This window comes from Haemorhous mexicanus, chromosome 1 (genome assembly GCF_027477595.1).
Source record: "Haemorhous mexicanus isolate bHaeMex1 chromosome 1, bHaeMex1.pri, whole genome shotgun sequence".
NCBI classification, from domain to species: Eukaryota; Metazoa; Chordata; class Aves; order Passeriformes; family Fringillidae; genus Haemorhous; species Haemorhous mexicanus.
The window spans coordinates 25,803,050-25,821,367 of NC_082341.1; the positions used below are offsets into that span (position 1 = coordinate 25,803,050).

Genomic DNA, 18,318 nt, shown 5'->3' on the forward strand with positions numbered 1-18,318 from the left:
TATCCCAATCTGTATTTGACGTGGTGTTGCCAGCAGGTGGAGGGAGCTGCCGCTTCCCCTCTGCTATGCACCGGTGGGGCACCGGAGTGCTGGGTGCGAGGGCACACGTGGACATACTGGCAAGATGCCAGAGAAGGGTCACAGCAATGATTAAGGGACTGGACCATCTTAAATATGAGGAAAACTGGGAGAGCTGCAACTGCTTAGCCTAGAGAGGAGAAGGCTCAGAAGGCTCTTATTAATAAATATAAATACCTGAAGGAAGGGTGCACAGAGGACAGTCAGGCTTTATTCAGTCGTGCCCAGTGAAAGGAACAGGGGCAAAAGGTACAAACTGAAACACTGGAGGTTTCTGAGGGAACATCAGGGAACACTTGTCACCACAAGAGTGACCAAGCACTGGTTGCCCATAGAGGTTGTGGGGTCTCCATCCTTGGAGGTACTCAAAAGCCACCTGGATATGGTCCTGAACAACCAGCTCTAAGACTCCCTACTCCTTAAGTTGAGAGTTGGACAAGGTGGCCTCTGAAGGTCCCTTCCAAATGCACCATTCTGTGGCTATGATTTCCTTTTCTTTTCCAGGACTGGTGTTTCAGGAAATAGTTGGGAAAATCTAACCTGGCTCTGGCTTAGAAAGGGCAATCACAAAGCTGCCTGTGTGCTGACTGTCTCTTGTAACCAGCCATGGGCCAGTTCAGCTTGCTAACCAGTACCAAGTGGTTTGTTAGTTGCCTCCGGTAGTGTTGTTATATGGCAGTACCTTGTCAGCTTGCCAAGGAAACAAGCTGCTGCCAGAAGCTGTGCAGGGCCAGCATGTGACCAGCGAGTGCTCTGGACTTAAATCTTATGTGAGATTTAGCTGCTTGCTATCCCCTTAGTGTCACTGTGACATTCACCTGTTCAGTATTTAATTTGCAAGAAAATATCCTCATCTCCATAGCGTATCTTCAGAGATTTGAAAGGAGAGAGCTCATCACTGGACCTGTTGGAGCCAGGTGCAGCAGGCTGCTGCACAGTGGCACTTCTCAGACTGAAGAGTTTGAAGGGTCAGCGTCTAGAAAAACGTGTTGTACAAGTTCTTACAAATGCGTGTCTGTATCACACTTAGCAGCTGTTGAAGGTTTGCATTCAAAAGAAAATTGTTTGAAGGGAAAACTGTAGGCTTCAGCCTGTCGAGTATTGTGTTTCATTAACACCTAGGTTTCTCTTTTTGCATTTCCTGTCTTCAGGGTTTTGAATGTTTGCATCAGTTTAAGTGCTGTTATTTCACTCCTGGCTTTGTTTTTGTCACCTGTGCTTTTATTGTCCAGCTTGGTTGTGGCTGATTTTTTATGATTCAGCCTCTTCAAGTGTTTTTATATTACGGTAATTTGGGTTTATATTTCTTGTATTTTTGCTTTCCTTAAGTTTTATAAAAACATTAAAAATAAATACTAATATTTTATGTAATACAGAAAAAAATCTTTGTTAATGTTTCATTATACACACATCCCTTTTTAAAAAAAATTGGGTTTCTTGTGATACTTTCTGTTCTTCTGTTTTCAAGAAATACAAACTAAAGAACCATGACTAATGTTAATGCCAGAGAAAATAAATTCTATGGCTTTTTTTTTCCTTCTTCATGTAGTAACTTAGACTAGGTCAAAAGCTTTTAAACTGTTCTTTTGGTGTCACAGAGAAATATTTTCAACACACATATTCTTGACTCTTAAATTGGTTATTTTCATGATAAGAAGGATTGCACAGGGCTGTAAACATCTTGCTCTTTTTCTGATTGCTGCTTTATTGGTGAATCACAGCAGATGGTAGTGTGGAAGTGAGAATTGCTCTGATGCTCTGTTTTCTTTTTCCATAGATTGTCTATCTTAAGCTGCTAGATGTGAAATTATTCTGGTTCTTTCTTTAAGGTCAGTTTCGTGTTTTCTTCTTTCCTCATTTCCTCATTTATGTAATTACTGGCAGTGCCACTGCAATTCTGCTTTGCTGTATTACTGGGCATTGTCTCTTAGTCTGCATCTTTGGTGGTTTTAACATTAAATTATGATTCTCCTCTGGTATTGTGAACATTCAGAAAAGGCTGAAAAGTAATAGTAAATATACTAAGATCTTTGTTGTATAGAAAAATTTTATTTGATTTAACATATTGGTTTGGCTCAAAGGTCGCCTATAGTTCTTGTTAAAGGAGACTGACAAAATGCAGCAGGAATAAATTAACCCCTTTGTGAAGCTCTGTAACTCATCTTTGTCCAGTGCTACGTATGTTCTCAGAGCCTCATAGAAAGACAAAATATTTTTTGCAGCCTCACAGAATTGCTGTAGCTCAGAGCTTATTATTTGCTAATGACTGAAGCTGTGCCAAAAGCATTATTCTTAACTATCAGCGATTGTGTTCGCATTTTTTTTGTGAGAGGGAAACATGAGGAGGAAGGGAATTGCATATTCCTACCAAGGGAGATTTTTATCTTTAGGCAGTGAATTCAATTTCAGGTCTCCTGTAGAAATAAAATTAATCCCATCTGGAAGGGAAAAGTGCTGTGCTATATAGGAGAAATGACTGCAGGAATGTGGTACTATCTCTGAATGGTGGGTGTATTTTCTGTGATTTTGTGCTGACAGCTTTTTTAAAAAAAACCCCGCAACTAAGTGCTTTTTTTTCTCAAGTCTGTGTGACCATGCATCCAGGTCTCCAAACTTCCAATTTAATTTTCACTCTGAAATGAAACTTGTATGAAACTGGTTGTTCTGAGCTTTCATTACCTGAAACCTCATCTTATCTACAAGTAGTAAAATTCAGCCTGATTCTGCAAGTGCTTAAACTGTGTCCTTATCTTCAAGAGCACGAGTGTTTCCATTCAGCTCTGTGTTTCTTTGTTGGATAGGGGCTTTGTTCTGTTTTTAACATGTGATTCAAGAAATTTAGTGGTTGCATTTCGTTGCTGGGGAGATTTATGTTTACTTTTGAAGTAGCACAGTTGATAAGATTCTTAAAAGAGCATCACAAATGCATTGCCTGTCTGCAGTCTTTCCCTCACCCATGCTGTACTGTATGTAGCTCTATTTTTTGTTTCTGTGCCAGCTCTATTTTTTGTTTCTATGCCCCCCTCTGTTTTTTTAGTCATTCTTTGTTTTTTAGTTTATACTTAATGGTGTGTTCAACAAAGCTACTGAAATGCTGAAATAGTTGGTGAACTCTTCCTTCCACATACCTTTCAACGAGAAAATCTACAAGCACAACTTTTGTTTCTAAGAGGCTCCTAGAGAAGGAAACACTACACGTTAGTCTTTTTAATATGTGGTTTTTATACTGCCTCTCCACATTCACATCACAAAATACAGCAGGTACTATTTTCTTAGTGTGGGCTGGTGATTTTAACATCATAAGGACTTGAGGCCTGAGCTTAGGACATACTTTTGTTAATTTTACTTGGTTTTCTGCTTCAGGCAAATCTATATGCGGGTTTTGATTGTAGTTTTGTTTGGTTTTGGTTTTTTGTTTTCTGTTAGAGAAATACTGCTGGCAGTGGAATTAAGCTACTTCAGAAACAGAAAATTCCAAAATGAAGATCAACACTTATGTATGTAGATAAGATGAATCCTGTGGGTTTTAGAAAAAAATGGCATAGTGTTAACGAAAGTAAAAAATCTAGTATGTGAAAGTGCTTGTAAACTTAATTTGGCTAGATCAAATTGTCCTGATTGCTAATTTACTCTGAATTTAAATGCCTATTATCTTTTAAGCAGTGACGTTTAGGTATGTTAAGTATGGAGGATTTAAAAGACTGAAAGTGCATGGTTCCCTACACAAGTCTTTTGTGCCATGTATATACTGATTAAGATGCTTTTCTTTGTGCTAGAAAGAAGGGAAGGGGGACATTAAGTGATAGAGCTGAAAACTGTACAATAATGCAGATCTCAAAAGAGAAAACAAATGTGATTGGAGCAACTGCAGCTCTGGCACCTCAAGTGACTGACTGGAGTCTGAGCCTTTACCAAAGCTATCTGTAAGATTTTGCACATCAAGTTGATTTTGCTTCTTCTTGTTGCACACTTAGGATGAAGGTAAAATTGCATTTTAAACTGTTCCACAACTGCCTCTCCTTCATACATCATTGGAGCAGAAACCTGACTCTCGAGCATTACAGCACAGGTTTTTACCACTTGAGCTATGGGACTGACAACCCTAATTGGTAGCAGGAGAAGACTTATTCCCTGAGGGCTGAAAAAGGAATATGCTGCTGGCGCCATGTGTTGAGCCTGGGTGTGGGGGGAGGTAAGGAATAAATGAGATAATTAGGAGTTTCTACTGTGTAATCTCCATGGAACTGGAAATATCAGTATTTCTCTTGCTAAGGTAGGAAAACAAGCGAAAAAGAATAAATTGCTGTAAAATAACATTTTTTTAAAAATAACTGTATTCCTGGGATTGGATCACAGAACAGTTTGTTCTGGTTTTGTGCACATTAATGTAGTTTATTTGGTGGCCAGAAGTTGCACTGTGTCAGCATAAGCAAGCAGGCCAGGCTGTGGGGTATTCAGTCTTCAAGTCTCAGGTATCAGGCCACAGTTTAAATAGTTGCTGCTTTTGCCATGATCTATTTATACACTGTTCCAAGCCAGTGCTTACACTTCACACAGGACTTTCTAGAGTGTATGATCTCTTGTAAGAGGAAGATTTTAGACAGTTTATATGAATAGTCAGTACTGAGTTGCCACAGGTCCCTGGCCAGGGCAAAGAAAGTCTTACTTATGGTATCGTGAATATTTGGGTGGGAAATGAAGAAGAATTCCAGCAAGTACTTAATTGAGGATTCTTATCTTTCCTCTTTTTTTTTTTTTTAATTTTTTTAATCTGCACATTTCACAGTAGCACTCTTCACTCTTTCCCACATTGTAAAGATTCTTTGTTAAATTTAGTGTGAAATAATGTTACTGAGACTTGACTCTGTATTCCTCTTTAATTCTTTACCCTGGAGTCCTTTCCTCTCTTGGAGGTGTATATTAGATGTTGCTATTGATTTGTCAGTGCCTTCTCTGTAACATGTTGATGTCTGCAAAATAAACCAGGATTCTGCTCCTCAAACTCTGCTTCAAAGTTGAAATTACATTATTCTACTTTTCCCAATTTTATATGGGTATTTTGGTAGAGAAGATCTCTGCATGCCTTTATTTAAGCCTTCTTCTTTGTGTTCAGCACATTATGTGTTTCAGCCAGACCACAGGCTGCTCCATGGGTTGGTGTTGTCCAGGGGTCCAAGTTCAGCCTTTGAGGGACCCTCATGGGGTCCCTTCATGGGTTTTTAGTATGACTTCATCCTATTTAATCTACTCATTATTGCTTCTATGTAATCTTCCAGTCAGTCCTGAGAGAGGGGATACTGAGCATTTTCTTATGCAGTCCATGGTTTTATCCGAATTGTTTCCTTGTTTTGTTCTAGCAATGAAGCTGCCTTGGAAGATTCTTTTAATCAATTGTTGTTGCAAAAAAATTGTTACAAATTATTTTGCTGCTTTTTCCTTTAAGGAAATCACTGGTAACTGTTAATCAAACGTACTCAACTGTTAGGCTGTCTTTAAGATTGCTAACTGGGAAACTGAAAATAGTTGCTGCCCTCTTCAAAGAGAAAGCTTGTCTAATCACAATACAAAGTAGCAGAAAAAAATGAAAACATGCTGGATAAATGCTGAAAGGAGTTTCTATCTTTCATTTTCATTGAGAAAAGTTGAAGTTTTGTTAGTTTGTTGTTTATTTTTTTTTATGATTCCTTTCCATTCATAACTTTGTATAAAAGCCTTTTGTGCTTCACTCTACTCTTGCCTCTTGAAATAAGTTGCTGCATCAACAAGGTAATCTGTCTGACACAGAAATGCCTGATGTTTCAAATTGGCTAATAAAGATTAGGTATGTGGCCTTACATACATATGTATGTAGTGTATGATCTGAAGTGCATGATCACTTGTAATAGCAGAATTTTAGGCAGTTTATATGAATAGTCAGTACTGAGTTGCCACAGGTCCCTGGCAGGACAAACAAAAGTCTTGTTTGTGGTACCTGTTGGTGAACTATCTGTGGTGTCTGTTATGTGAACTTATTGTAAGTTCTGTTATCATATGTTTATTTAACATATTTTGTCTTCATTTTAGATTTTACCTTAGAAGACAAAAAGACCCCAAAGAAACTATGTTCAGCTTCTTCCGAAAGAGTCAAGATTCAAAGAAGGTCACAGTGCCAGAGAGAGAAGCAGATGGATTTGTTATTGTGGGTAAGTGGTGCTTCTGTATAAAGTGATTCTTTCATCTTTGAAATTTTTATCTTGAAGTTTCTTTGAGATGCTTAGACTAAATGAAGTGTTAAGAGAAGCCGTGATAAAAATTGTTCAGTATTCTTACTTTTCATGACAAAGTTAATTTTCCTAGTCTGCTCATTTGGACTAAATAGCTGAAGTTTTATTTACATGGGTCTGAACTCATATTCAGGATCACTGAAAATATAATTTCTTGTTTTCCTTTTATACTGAGTGAGGAGAAGTTATATCCTTACAAAACCGTGAAGGTCAAAGTTTAGGCTTCTAGCTTTATGATTAGAGTTGAGGAAAGGGAATATCTTGCTGCAGTTTTTAAAGGACTGGCTTTTATTCAGGTTCCTTCTGTTTCATTTTACCCCCAGACTTTTTATATTAGCAGGCAAAATGTGCTTATGCATTTCTGGTCATGGTGAATGTAGATGCTGTGTCTCAGAACCTGACTCTTTAGTTTGATAAGAATTAAGCATTTTGGGGGTTTTCAAAGTCTTCTTGTTATTCTGAAACTAATCTGAAGTATACACACCTGTGAATTGGCTAAATTTGGAGCTTTGATCATGCTCTTACAGTTTTGCAGGTCAGCTTAAGTGTGCAGAACAGAAAAAAATATTGCTGTTATGCTGAAACTGATCCTTTTCTTTTTTCTCTTTTGACAATTTGTTTTCCTCATGAATCTGTCATTATCAATATTCAGCTTCTCCTGCTCTGATTTACTGACTCATTCTTATCAGGAATCTTACAGTATTTAAGTCTGTTTAAGTGTTACTTCTTCTTGAGTATTTTCAAGTCAGAGAAGCCCTTAGATTATTGAAGTCTATAGTATGAAAGACTATTGGAACCCTTTCTGAGAACTTAGATTTTTGGCAAAAGTTCTCCATTAAAACAAATCTGTTTCACATCTGTGACTGTGTCACCATGCTTAATGGCTGCCTTCCACTAGATTTTGTTCACCTGCAGCAGTTCTGATGGCTACATCAAGTCACTCCAGCATTTGCATTGTGGAAGGGTCAAAGGAGACACATCATCATCCCCAAAAAGTCTGGAGACCATTTAGCATTTCAGTTCCTGTAACAGGCAGAATTCTGCACCCAAATGTTGCTACGTCCCACAGTTACTGGTCCTGATGGTACATTCAATTTAGCTTCATTCCTTTTTCCCGAAATGCTGTCAGTGACTATTTAAACTTTGTTTACATAAATTCATATAAAATTAATCTGTTAAATATAAATTTAAGAACGATCAATTTCATTTGAGTCTTCTCTGTTTTTTATTTTTTATTTTTTGCTCAGACAGAAGTTAATTTTGCTGTCTGCAATGAAATGGACTGCCCTGGCTAAAGAGCTGTCATCAGCCTTATCAGTGAAGCATATCACTGTCTTGCAAGACAGATGTAGTTGCAGAATTATGGGTCAGGACTTAAGTAGATATTTATCTGGAAGGGGTGTTCTTGTCTAGGAACAGTGTCAGTGGAAAAAAACCCCCAAACCACAGCAGTTAGCCATTTTGTTAGTTACTAGTTTGTTACTCAGATGGAATGTTCTGAAGCTTTTCTAAACTGATCTAAAATGTTCTGGAAATCCAATAGTAAATATCTTTAACACATCTCAGTAGCAGATTTCTAGGACCATTAGTGTGAATACTGTTGTAGGCAGTGAATGCTCTCGGAGGGAATGAGAATTTAATTTCTGACATTTTAAACAGGTTCTTAAACCTGGTCTTTCATTCAGAGCATATAAGAACAAAAAGCCTAGTTCGCCAATATGCTGAGGACATGGGAGGAATCTTTCTGTATTGATTGATATTTGAAAAAGTGAGAAGAAAATTCAGTGCTTTACTGAGAAAGCTCCATCACAGCTATTGCAGTGTCAAATCCTGAGAATGATTTTTTCTTTTCTTTTCATAACTTCTCCAAGTCTTGTTATAAATTGCTGTATTTGAAATCTTCCTTTTCCTTGTAAAGTATCAATGCATTTGGGAATTCAATGTCTGACTAGAAAGGTGACTCATAAAAACAGCAGAATCAACAAAACTAACTTTGCAGCCTAGCAGCTGAAAGAAATTCTCTATTTTAGCTTTTGAGGTAAATATTGCATGTGTGGGTGTCAAGCAAAAATAATTTGTAATTCTCTCTCTACAAAATAAACTTAAAATATAATTTCCTACTAGAGACTAAAATGTTTTTATCTAACTACCAGTTCACTTATTTTCTGGATACTGGTCATCTCATCTCTTCATGAAGCTGTAAAAATGGTGCCTGTTCTGTAACAAGCAGAAATATTACTCTGAAAAGGGAAAAGAGGCTTCTGAAATGGGCATAGCACATGCAGTTGGTTTTGATGAGTGAATCAAATGCAGAAATATGAAAAAATGTTTCAGAGGCTTTCCTGATCATCACAAATTGATTTTAATGTTAACATTCTGAAAGCCAGAATTAAGAAAGCAAGTAATTTTCAATTAGCTTGGGAATCTTGGAGAGTAGTAGTTCTTTAGGAATTCCTCACGTTTTGTGGCTTTTGTAAGATAAAATAAATTCCAACCTACCATTCATTGCTAGCCTTAGAGAAAAATACAGTTTTAATGCTAGCATTTTGGTTTGGCACACAACTAAAAATCTCCCATCAGTCTCAAGGATCCAAATGATTTGTCGTCCTAATCTCAGTCTAAGATCAGGAATTGAAAAACTGAGACAGCAATGCTGCTTCCCATGTGTGTTTGGCAAGACAGTCAGAAACTCTGCAAAATCCCCATGGTGCTGATGGTGCAAGTGGGGTGGGTGGTTTTTGCTTGAAGCAGCTGAAAGATCATAGAATCATAGAATGGTTTGGGTTGGAAGGCACTTTTAAAGACCATTTAATCCAGCCTGCCTCCATGGGCATGAACATCTTTCAATAAACCTTGTCGTTCAAGGCTCTGTGCAGCCTGACTTTGAACACTACTTTTCTGGGCAACCTATTCCAGTGTCTCATCACCCTCATCATTAAAAAAATCATATAAATAACTAAAATCAATTAGAATATTGCTCTGTAGGTCCTCTTTCAAAAGGACTGAGAGAAGTTTGTTTTGTCTTCAGGTTTGGTTTAGGTGCCCGATGTGCAGGGTCTTGTTTACTTTTCCAGACAGAATTGCAGTGAGCCAGAGGGAAGGAGCAGCAAATGCTGGTGGCTCCAGCAGGCAGGTGAGCCTGCAGCCCAGCGAGGGTGCCAAGGGCACAGGGGCTCAGGCACAGACCTCACTGAGGAGCAGGGCGATGCCAAGCTCCCTGGACAAGGACACCGCAGCTCTGGGCACAGTGACCAGGGCCAGCCAAGACCTTGGTGCCAGACACTTCTGCAGAGATCAGGCACAACTGAGGCCAAGCCAGGAAGTTGGGTCAGAGCACTGTGGTCACCCAGGTTCCCAGGCATCCCTGCAGGCTGCTTTTGGCAAGGACCAAGGAATGAGGCTTCTCCCATAGCTCTTTGCCTGGCCCTGATGGATGTACTCAGGCTGCATCATGTCTGGGCTGGCCATGGGCACAGAGAGACAAAGCCCTGGCGCTGGGAAGGGGCTGCTGAGCCCCGTGCTGTGCTCAGGGCTGGACAGCCAGGAGGGTTGTGTTGTCTCTCACTGTGTCTGGAGGCAGGACAGCTCTCTGAGAAACTCTTGATCTGATCCTTTGACCATGCTTAAGTTCAAGGCGTTGTTTACTTTTGACTTGTGATTTAAAGGGAAATCTGTTCCATGGATTTAAGTGTTGTTGGGTTTTGTTTGGTTTTCTCTCAGGGATCTTTTTATGTTGGGTATTGGAATGGAGTAAATGGTTTGGAGAAGCAGCTCATTTGCAGGTGCTGAAAAATCTGATTTTTAAACATATTTAACTTCTGTTTCTTCCCTGAACCTAGGACAGATTTCACTTTCATTTTTTAAGATGTAAACTAACATGGATTTTCAATACTGGCCAAAGGCTGTCATTTCAGAGCTCTCCTCTCAGCTTCAGGAGCAGACCTCTTAACAAGTGGCAGGAAGTATTCGTACTTACAGGGAGCACCTAAGTGTCACCTAAAGGTCATTTTCTGAGCAATTCAGCAATTTTGTTACAAAGTTTTTCAATGAGGAAGTACCTAAGGAAAAATGAACAGGCGCAGGATTCTCATTGGAGTAGAGTGACTGTCACAGACACAGGGAGGCTGTAGCCATGATAAGAAAGTTTGGCAGGAATTTTGTACTAAATATACACTTCTGCACTGTGAACCTCCATTCTTGCTACTGGGCTTTCCTAGATCCATCTAGGGCAGCCATCTAGAATTTATGAGCAATTTTTGGTTTAACACTTATTTGTTATCATGCTTACTCCAGTAGGGATAAATGTTTTTTGCCTGTCAGGTTTCCTGTCAATAGAAAATAGTCAGAGAAAGAAGAAATTAAGGGTTTTGAAATCTCTTCCAAATAAATAGAAGGATCTGGGGTATTTAAATGAGTCTTGGATTTGTTCAATTAACCAGTGTCCCTTCTGTTTCAATGATGATGTCTGAAGAGAAGAAACTCTACAGAGCAAATGTGTTCAGGCTTGCACCAGCATCTAAAATGTCACAGAAAAGGAGGTGGGAACTACTGTTTTCCATTCTGTGAGATGTGTGTATAAGGCAATTATTTCTTCCATATTAAAAATATAGAAAAGAACTGGTACTAATACCAGTTGGCAGGTAGAAGATTTGGGAACTTTTTGTGAGAAGTGGGATGTTGTTGATTTCATTATTACAACCTGCTATCACAAAGCCAGGAACATAATGGGCTGCAGAAAGAACACACAGGGAGTTTGGTAAATTATGGTGGATGATAACAGGTATACTTATCTTAAAATTTTGGTGGTCAGGTATGACTTGCTCTTTTAAGTTAATCTCAGCAAGGCATTTGAGCTTTGTCTTATTTCAAATTAGGTACTTGAACCTTCCTCTGATGTATTCAGTATCTATATTATTGAGTTAAATCAGTATTATAATTCTTTCTTAGGGGATCATCCTCATCTGAAGGCAGGAGTATCCTCACTCCTCTGTGAAACTGTGAAAAGTATGATTTACATCCAGTTGAAAGCTTCCCTTTGTCAACTGCACTTATATTGCAGAAGAATATCCTTAACAAATGGGAAATCTGTACTCAAGATACCAAAAGTAAAATAATCAGCCCAAGTCAGCTTTTAGTTTTGGAAATCTGGACTGTTTTTCCAGTGAACAATTTTATGAATACTTGTTCCTCTCCAAATTGCAGTTTCTGTTTTGCCATGAATTTATTCTGCATGCAGGTAGTTTTTTGGAGTACTTTGGATAAAGTGCATATTTGAATTAAGTGATACTCCCAGTGTTGCCTAACATGGAAAAAAGCCTTACAATAGGATCCTTACAGTTTCCATATTGATCAGTAGTAGAGATCTCTACATATATTTTTTTAAGGACCCCTTAAATGTTTGCCTGTGAGAGAAATGTATATATGTATAAATTTTCTGGAGTGAATCTGTTATGAAATGGAAATTTAATATATTGATACTCCTGAAACAAAGGAGTACCCCCATACTAGTTCATTACTACAAATCAAATACTTTTTGTGTTTTCTTCCCCCTGCATACACATCTCAAAGATTAAATGCATCAAGAGATTTGTAAAATCTTAGCGTTATTGCTGCTGTTTGTTTTCTAGGAGTTAGTAGGAATGTGTAGTAAGTCCCTGTAAATATCTACTTTGCTTTTTCATTAATATTTAAGGAGCTTTTGAGTGGTTCTAGTAAGGAAGGTTGGGCTGCAGTGTTTTAAAGTATACTGTTACATTAAAGAAATGTACAAGGCATTGTGCCAGTTGGAAAAAAGCAGTGTCTCAATGTCCTTTCATTTTCTGCATCAATGGACTTAACATTACCTATTTTTTGTATAACAGGAAGAGCTTGTGTGGTTATTTCCAACCTTATAGTTTTTGAATAACCAAGCTACTGGTTTTTTATGGGCTTTGAGGTTAAAATATTTAATACTAACTTTATAGTAATCTGAAATGTCAGGATATCTGTTATTACTTTTATCTAAAGAATATTTTATATGTGTCATCCTGTGCCACTGTAAGTTAACCCTTTTGATGCACACTAAGAAGTCACAGTGTTTAAAGTGACCTCTTTCCTGAAGTGCTGCTTTATGGTTTTTATACTCAAAAACCCATGGTAGTTCATCTGGGCATTGAATTTTGCAGCCAGAGTTGATTGAAAAGGGAGGAGGAGGAATTCAGATGAAACAGTCCTCTCCTGTTACCGATCCTTAGTTGCATAAGGAGGTAATGTCTCCACTTCATTCAGCGATGAAGTCAAACTAATCCTCTTTGGGACTAATTTTGCACAAAAACAACCTGCGCTTTTCAGTGGTGCCGCTAGATGGGGATTTCCCTCGGATTCGGGGCTCGGAGGGCTCTGCTCTCCCCCTTTCACACACCAAAGTGCAGTAGTAGTAATTATCAGTGCACCATTTGATTAGACTGTAGGTTTTCAAGAGATTTATAAAAAGCTTTTTAAAGCCTAATATCAAATCTATAATGACATTCCAACCTAATAAAAACAATGAAGCTTGAAATGTTGACAGCATGTATCTAGATGTTGGCTTGTAATTCGTTCCAAACAGATCTGTTGAGGCCCATGTGGGACCTAAATAACACAAAGAAGTAAATTTGCATATTTTACAGCAGGGGGAAAAAACAGAATGCAAAAACATGAATAATTAGGAGCACAAGCTTCATGCTATATTAATACTGTTGAAAAGCATGTGTTGATTGTATTCTGAAAGCCAGTAGTGATTTGGTTGAGTGAACTCAGTCAGCATCTCTTATGCAGATTAAAGGATCTGGGTTACAGAACAACTGAAATTCATTGTTTTGCTGTATAAGGAGGTATATTTCTTAAAGGAAATGCTTTTTTTCCCTCTTGGATTCTATACAGCAGAAGGAGTCTTTCTCTTTAATGCATCATCAAAGAATGTTTTTGTTCACAAATACTGTGGGTTTCTTCATTTATTTGTACACCTCTAGATTTTAAAAACAGTTCTTTCAGCCACAAATCAGATGATAGTATATTTAGTACTTCAGTATACATGACCTACTTACTTTTCATTACACATAATTTCTCTTCCTTTTGCTTTCTAGGGCTTGAGCCCCTGGAACATATTCATGATGCTTTCATGCTATGAATTTATTCTTTTTAAATTTGCAGCAAATACCTTTCTCAAAATATTAGCATTCAAGCCAGTTTTGAATCTGAATTTTGTGAATGGTTGTGTTGGCGTCTGTTGATTGTAACATAAAATGTATAGCATACTTTTTATGAAAGAAAAGGTTATTTACTTAAAAATGGTAAATAGTATCAAAAGTGATTTATTGTTTGCTTTGGCTGAATATTGTCTTGGCCCCTTAACTCACAACTATCTTAAAAAGTTACCTGGTTTTGACCATAGACTCAAGGGAGGAGAAAAGAGATAAAATGAAGATTTCTTGTTTAACTTGTTTTAATGCTGGCAATAAAGAATTATTTATGCTGTATAAAGCAGCTTTATTTTGGGACTTTAGGAGACAAAATGCACAGAACCAAACACTTGCATTCTGTCTATTAAGCACATCTTCTTAATTTGCATAACCAAAGGAAGAAAATGGTAAAATGTAGCTGTCTTTTTAGAAGTTGATGTAATTGTGAGAGGTTAAAGAGGCATCTGGCAAAAGGTTGTTTTGAGGTCACACATGCATCTGGCAGTTTGCTGCCAGTCCTCTAAGAAAATATTGGTTGGGGTTGCATTCCTGTTTTTCATATTAACTGCCTTCAGACTTGATGTATAATAGTCACTTTCTACAATCCAGGTCTCCAAAGTGCTCCTCAGAGGTTTGGTCCTACTGACTTTAAGTTTTGCAAATACTGATGGAAGCAGAATATGCTTAAGTAAGAAAATCCTCTTTTTGCTAGAAATTTTTTCTTAGAAAAGATGAAGACTTTTTTTGGACAGAACTGGTCTAAATGATGTGTTTACATAGCTGAGACAGTATTCTTTAACCTTTCTTATAGTAGGGTGATCACTTTTGACACCTGGCTTCTGACAGTTTTACTCCCATATGTAGAAGTTCACTCTCTAGTAGCAGTGCCATAGTCTATGGGCCTATAAGCAATGTGAAGTTGAAATATACAAAAGGAAAATACCTATTGCCTATTGTAAAACAGAGTAAAACCAGTAAAATATAGTATAAAAGTATGGATTTTCAAATGCTGGTTGTAAACTTTGTTTGCCAGAACATGCTGGTCATTAAATCACTTTTAGAATTAAAAGTTTCTTTATGATGCAAAGAAAATAGTTCAGGGTATGAGAACATATTTTTAGTCCAAGTCTGACTGGCCTGTGTACAGTGGACTCACAGCTACAGCTAACTGAAAAACAAGAGGTGAAAAATGTGTTGCAGGAGCACTAGTTGATGTTCTGGCAAGTGATAAATTCAGGTTGAAGTCCCTCTTTCAGCAATTTACAGCATAGTTAGATGGTCATTCCTTGCAAAGAGGGCCCTAGTCATTAGCTCAAGCAATCACTGCCTGTCTGGTTGGAGTCATTCATACTTCTACAGATGTTAATCAGTGTTAATTTTCTCAGAAGGAAATGTTATGTTGAACTGATTTTGCACACTCTCCTTGCTATCTCTGGCAAATAAATGTTTTTGTACTTTTTTTTTCAGTGGAAGAAGAAAAACTACTTTTCCAAATATATACTCTCTTGTTTATTTTTAATTAGATATTATAAAAAAAAATCAATAAGGTTTTGTTCTGTGTTTTAGAAGTGTTTCAAATCAGTCATGTCATAGGCCTCAATGTGAAACAGTAACGTAAGTGTAAGGTTCTTCCTTAAAAATGAAAGGTGGCTTGTCACCCTGGCCATAAAGATGTGGGTTTACTAGTTGAGTACATTTGGTATACTAGTTGAGTACATTTCAGTCAAAAAAAATAAATTAAAGGATGTAGGGGACTTACCCATTCAGTTACTTTGCATTTCAGTGCTATTTCATCTGTTTTTGCCCTAACACATCTTTGGAGGTTGCCAAAAATATAATGTCTGTGAGCTTTCTGATGTCTGCTCACAGAGCTGAATGATCTTCAGCTTTTACATAGTGCTTTCCTCCACAAATGAGGATTGTGTGGACAACAATGACATTTACTCTCTTCCTTCGGTCAAAAAGAAGCATTTGCTGACAACATTGACTGTGGCTTGCTGGGGAAATTATGCAGTAATCATTATGTTCTGACATGATCATTTAACTTTGTGGTTTTTATATCTTTTAGGAAATCTTCACTAATTTTAGTAAATTGGTGCTATTTCCATTGTCATGGGGGTATCCTACATGACAATGAAAAATAAGGAAGAATACAACTACCTCCTAGAACTAGTGGGCTGCTTCATTTGTGCAGTTTGTTTATCTGTTAGCACACCCCCTGCTGTTAGCAGTTACCCATCTACACTACAGGATATAATCCCAGCTTTAATTCTGTATATTGTTTCCTCAATTTACACATGGTTATTTGCTATAAAAACTGTGTATAGGGCAAAATTTATAATGGACAGAAAATACTTCAAAAGCTTAAGTTGATTTAACTCAGAATGTTGGTACAGTGTGTTTCTCTCTCTTTCCCAGCAGTTGACATAAATGTGGGACTTCAAATTCATTCAGCAGATGAATACAGTCTCTTAATTTCCTTCTTGTTTTTGCCAGGGTGGCTAGGTGAAGTTAGGGGAACATGGATTAGGTGGATATGGATTTGGTATTTTGTCTGTAAGAATACAAGTACAAATTGTAGGGAAATCTCACAGTTAGAAGTATTGAGTTGTCAATAGTGAGGCTCACTGTCAGTGGTGAGGCTCATTTGTTTTGGTGCTTTGGTTTCTTGTGGTGTTTTTTGTGGGTTTTGTTTGTTTTTCTCTTTCAGTTAGCTCCAGATTAAAGATGAGGTTTTTGAGCATGTAACTGCCATGTGAATATACATTTTTTTTCAGTTAAATTGGGCAAGCTTCCTTAAAATGATCCAAAGTCACAGACCTTTCCTGGAACAAAACAAAGCAAACCAGAAAAGATTCTTGCTGTTAGACTGTATAATTTAAAGTATCTTTTTGCTGAGATCTGTCTGGAGCAGCAGTATACTGCAGTTGTTCAGGGTTTTAGCTCATAGTTTTCATACTCCCAGGTGAATAAGGGAGAGCAACAATTCAAAACCCATTATATTAATTTTTGTCCTTATTTCAGTTAGTTTGAAACTTCAGGGTTTTTTGAGAGGGATGGACTAGAACTGGCTATTTCTTTGCCATTTTATTTTTCAATGGGAACTTGCCTACCTGATTCCTTCTGAATTATTTCATCCATAAGTCTTGCAGAAGGGCAGGACTAGAGAAAATTCCGTTTACAAAAACATTAGAAAAGCTATTGGAGCAGAAAGCATTCAATATTATCTTTAAAAGATTCTTATTAAATGCACATACCAATGCACCCTTCATTAGGAGGCAAACTTGTGGAGAGAATTTTTTGGTTGGAACTGTTTTCTTTTACTAACCCACAAGTTACGTCAACACTCTTATAAAAAGATGGATGAAAAGCTTTCAATAGGTCTAAATACTGACTCCAGTTGAATATAAACTTCATTTGGTTATACCAGCTCTTATGAAAATCTACTTCTACTTTACCACTGCACAACCCAAAGGTGAGACTCTAGTAATGAACAAATTGCAGTTTTCAGCTCATGTATTGTATTTTTAAAAAATAGGAAAGAGTGAACCAAGAAGTAGATCTAAGCATCTCTGAAATTTAGTTTACAAAATGTGTTTAGAGCATATTTGCCTAAAATGACCTACTGGAAAAAGCAGAGACCAGCAATAAGCTTTAATGCTTGGTATTCTCCAGAATTAAGGGTCTGAATCAAGGCACCATACCTCAAGCACATCTGTCCACTTGACTCAAGACCAAAAGCTGAAGTTACAGCATGTTCTTCTTGAAATATGTTTGGTGTGTATTTGTGCTTATTCAAGCATTCATCTGAGAAGCGGGAAACCTCAGCTCGAGCTCTGCATAGGCTGAGTGCTGTCAGATGCACATCTTCCAGCATCAAGGTCTAAAAGTCCAGTGAGATGACTCCCAGTGTTTATACTGGCTGCACAGTGGTTCTACTTCAATAATGCAAGACACAGGAGCTTCTCTGATACTGCATGAGTCATTGAACTTCAGTGGCCTGTGAGTAAGAAAATGGGAATATTGATCTCTGCTCCCTGGCCCATGTGTGTGGTGGATTTGTGCTTTTTTTATTTCTTAAAATGAAATGACTAAAGCTTTTGAAAAGAATTTTCAGCACAAAGAGACAGAATGTGTTGCCAGCTTCTAGGCATCAGGCTCAGACTTGTTCTGATTTGTTTTACTTCTGTCCCAGGCAACCTTTCCTTTTTGGGTGAACCAGGTCCGGCTTCCAAAGAAAGGGGAGAAAGGTTCCCAAGCCAATTAAAGTGTAGCTGACAGAGAGAGCTCCCTGAGGCAGCCAGGAGTCTGAATATCATCAGACTACAGGGAACAGATTTCAGATCCATTGTTTCTTGAGTAGGCTGGTTTAGAGGGTGAGGGTAAAAGCAGTATCTGCTCTCCTTTTCCCTGGAAATCAAAACAAGGGGAATGTGCCCATCATGCCTGAAACATTCAGTGGGAAATGTGAAGGGAGACATGAGTTAAGCTGCTTCCCGATCAGATCCAGGACACTGGTGCAGAAGTGACAGCTACTGAATTTAGCTTCCTAATGCATTTTGTGGCTTTTAGGACAGCTGCTTTCTTAGATTATTGTTTAAAATATTCCTTTGTAGGCCTCCTATCACTTCTAATCTTGTTGATAGCAAAATATGTGTTCTGTGTGAAGATAATGAGTCGTGCTTTGTTATAATACGCTTTTCATTTAAAGTAGCATAAACAGCAGTCAAACTCTACACTCGAAAGTCCTTGCTATTGCACTAAACTACTCCCCTTTT

At 37.8% G+C, this 18,318-nt stretch overlaps 1 protein-coding gene across 3 annotated transcripts in view; it reads left to right on the forward strand.

Annotated features, from left to right (window-relative positions):
- Positions 1-18,318, forward strand: part of UMAD1 (UBAP1-MVB12-associated (UMA) domain containing 1) — a 79,375-nt gene that overhangs the window by 1,163 nt on the left and 59,894 nt on the right. For all 3 annotated transcript variants that reach the window (XM_059843786.1, XM_059843779.1, XM_059843768.1), the window contains exon 2: positions 6,142-6,260. In XM_059843786.1, coding sequence (XP_059699769.1) covers positions 6,142-6,260 — 119 coding nt within the window. The remainder of the gene's footprint in view (positions 1-6,141; positions 6,261-18,318) is intronic.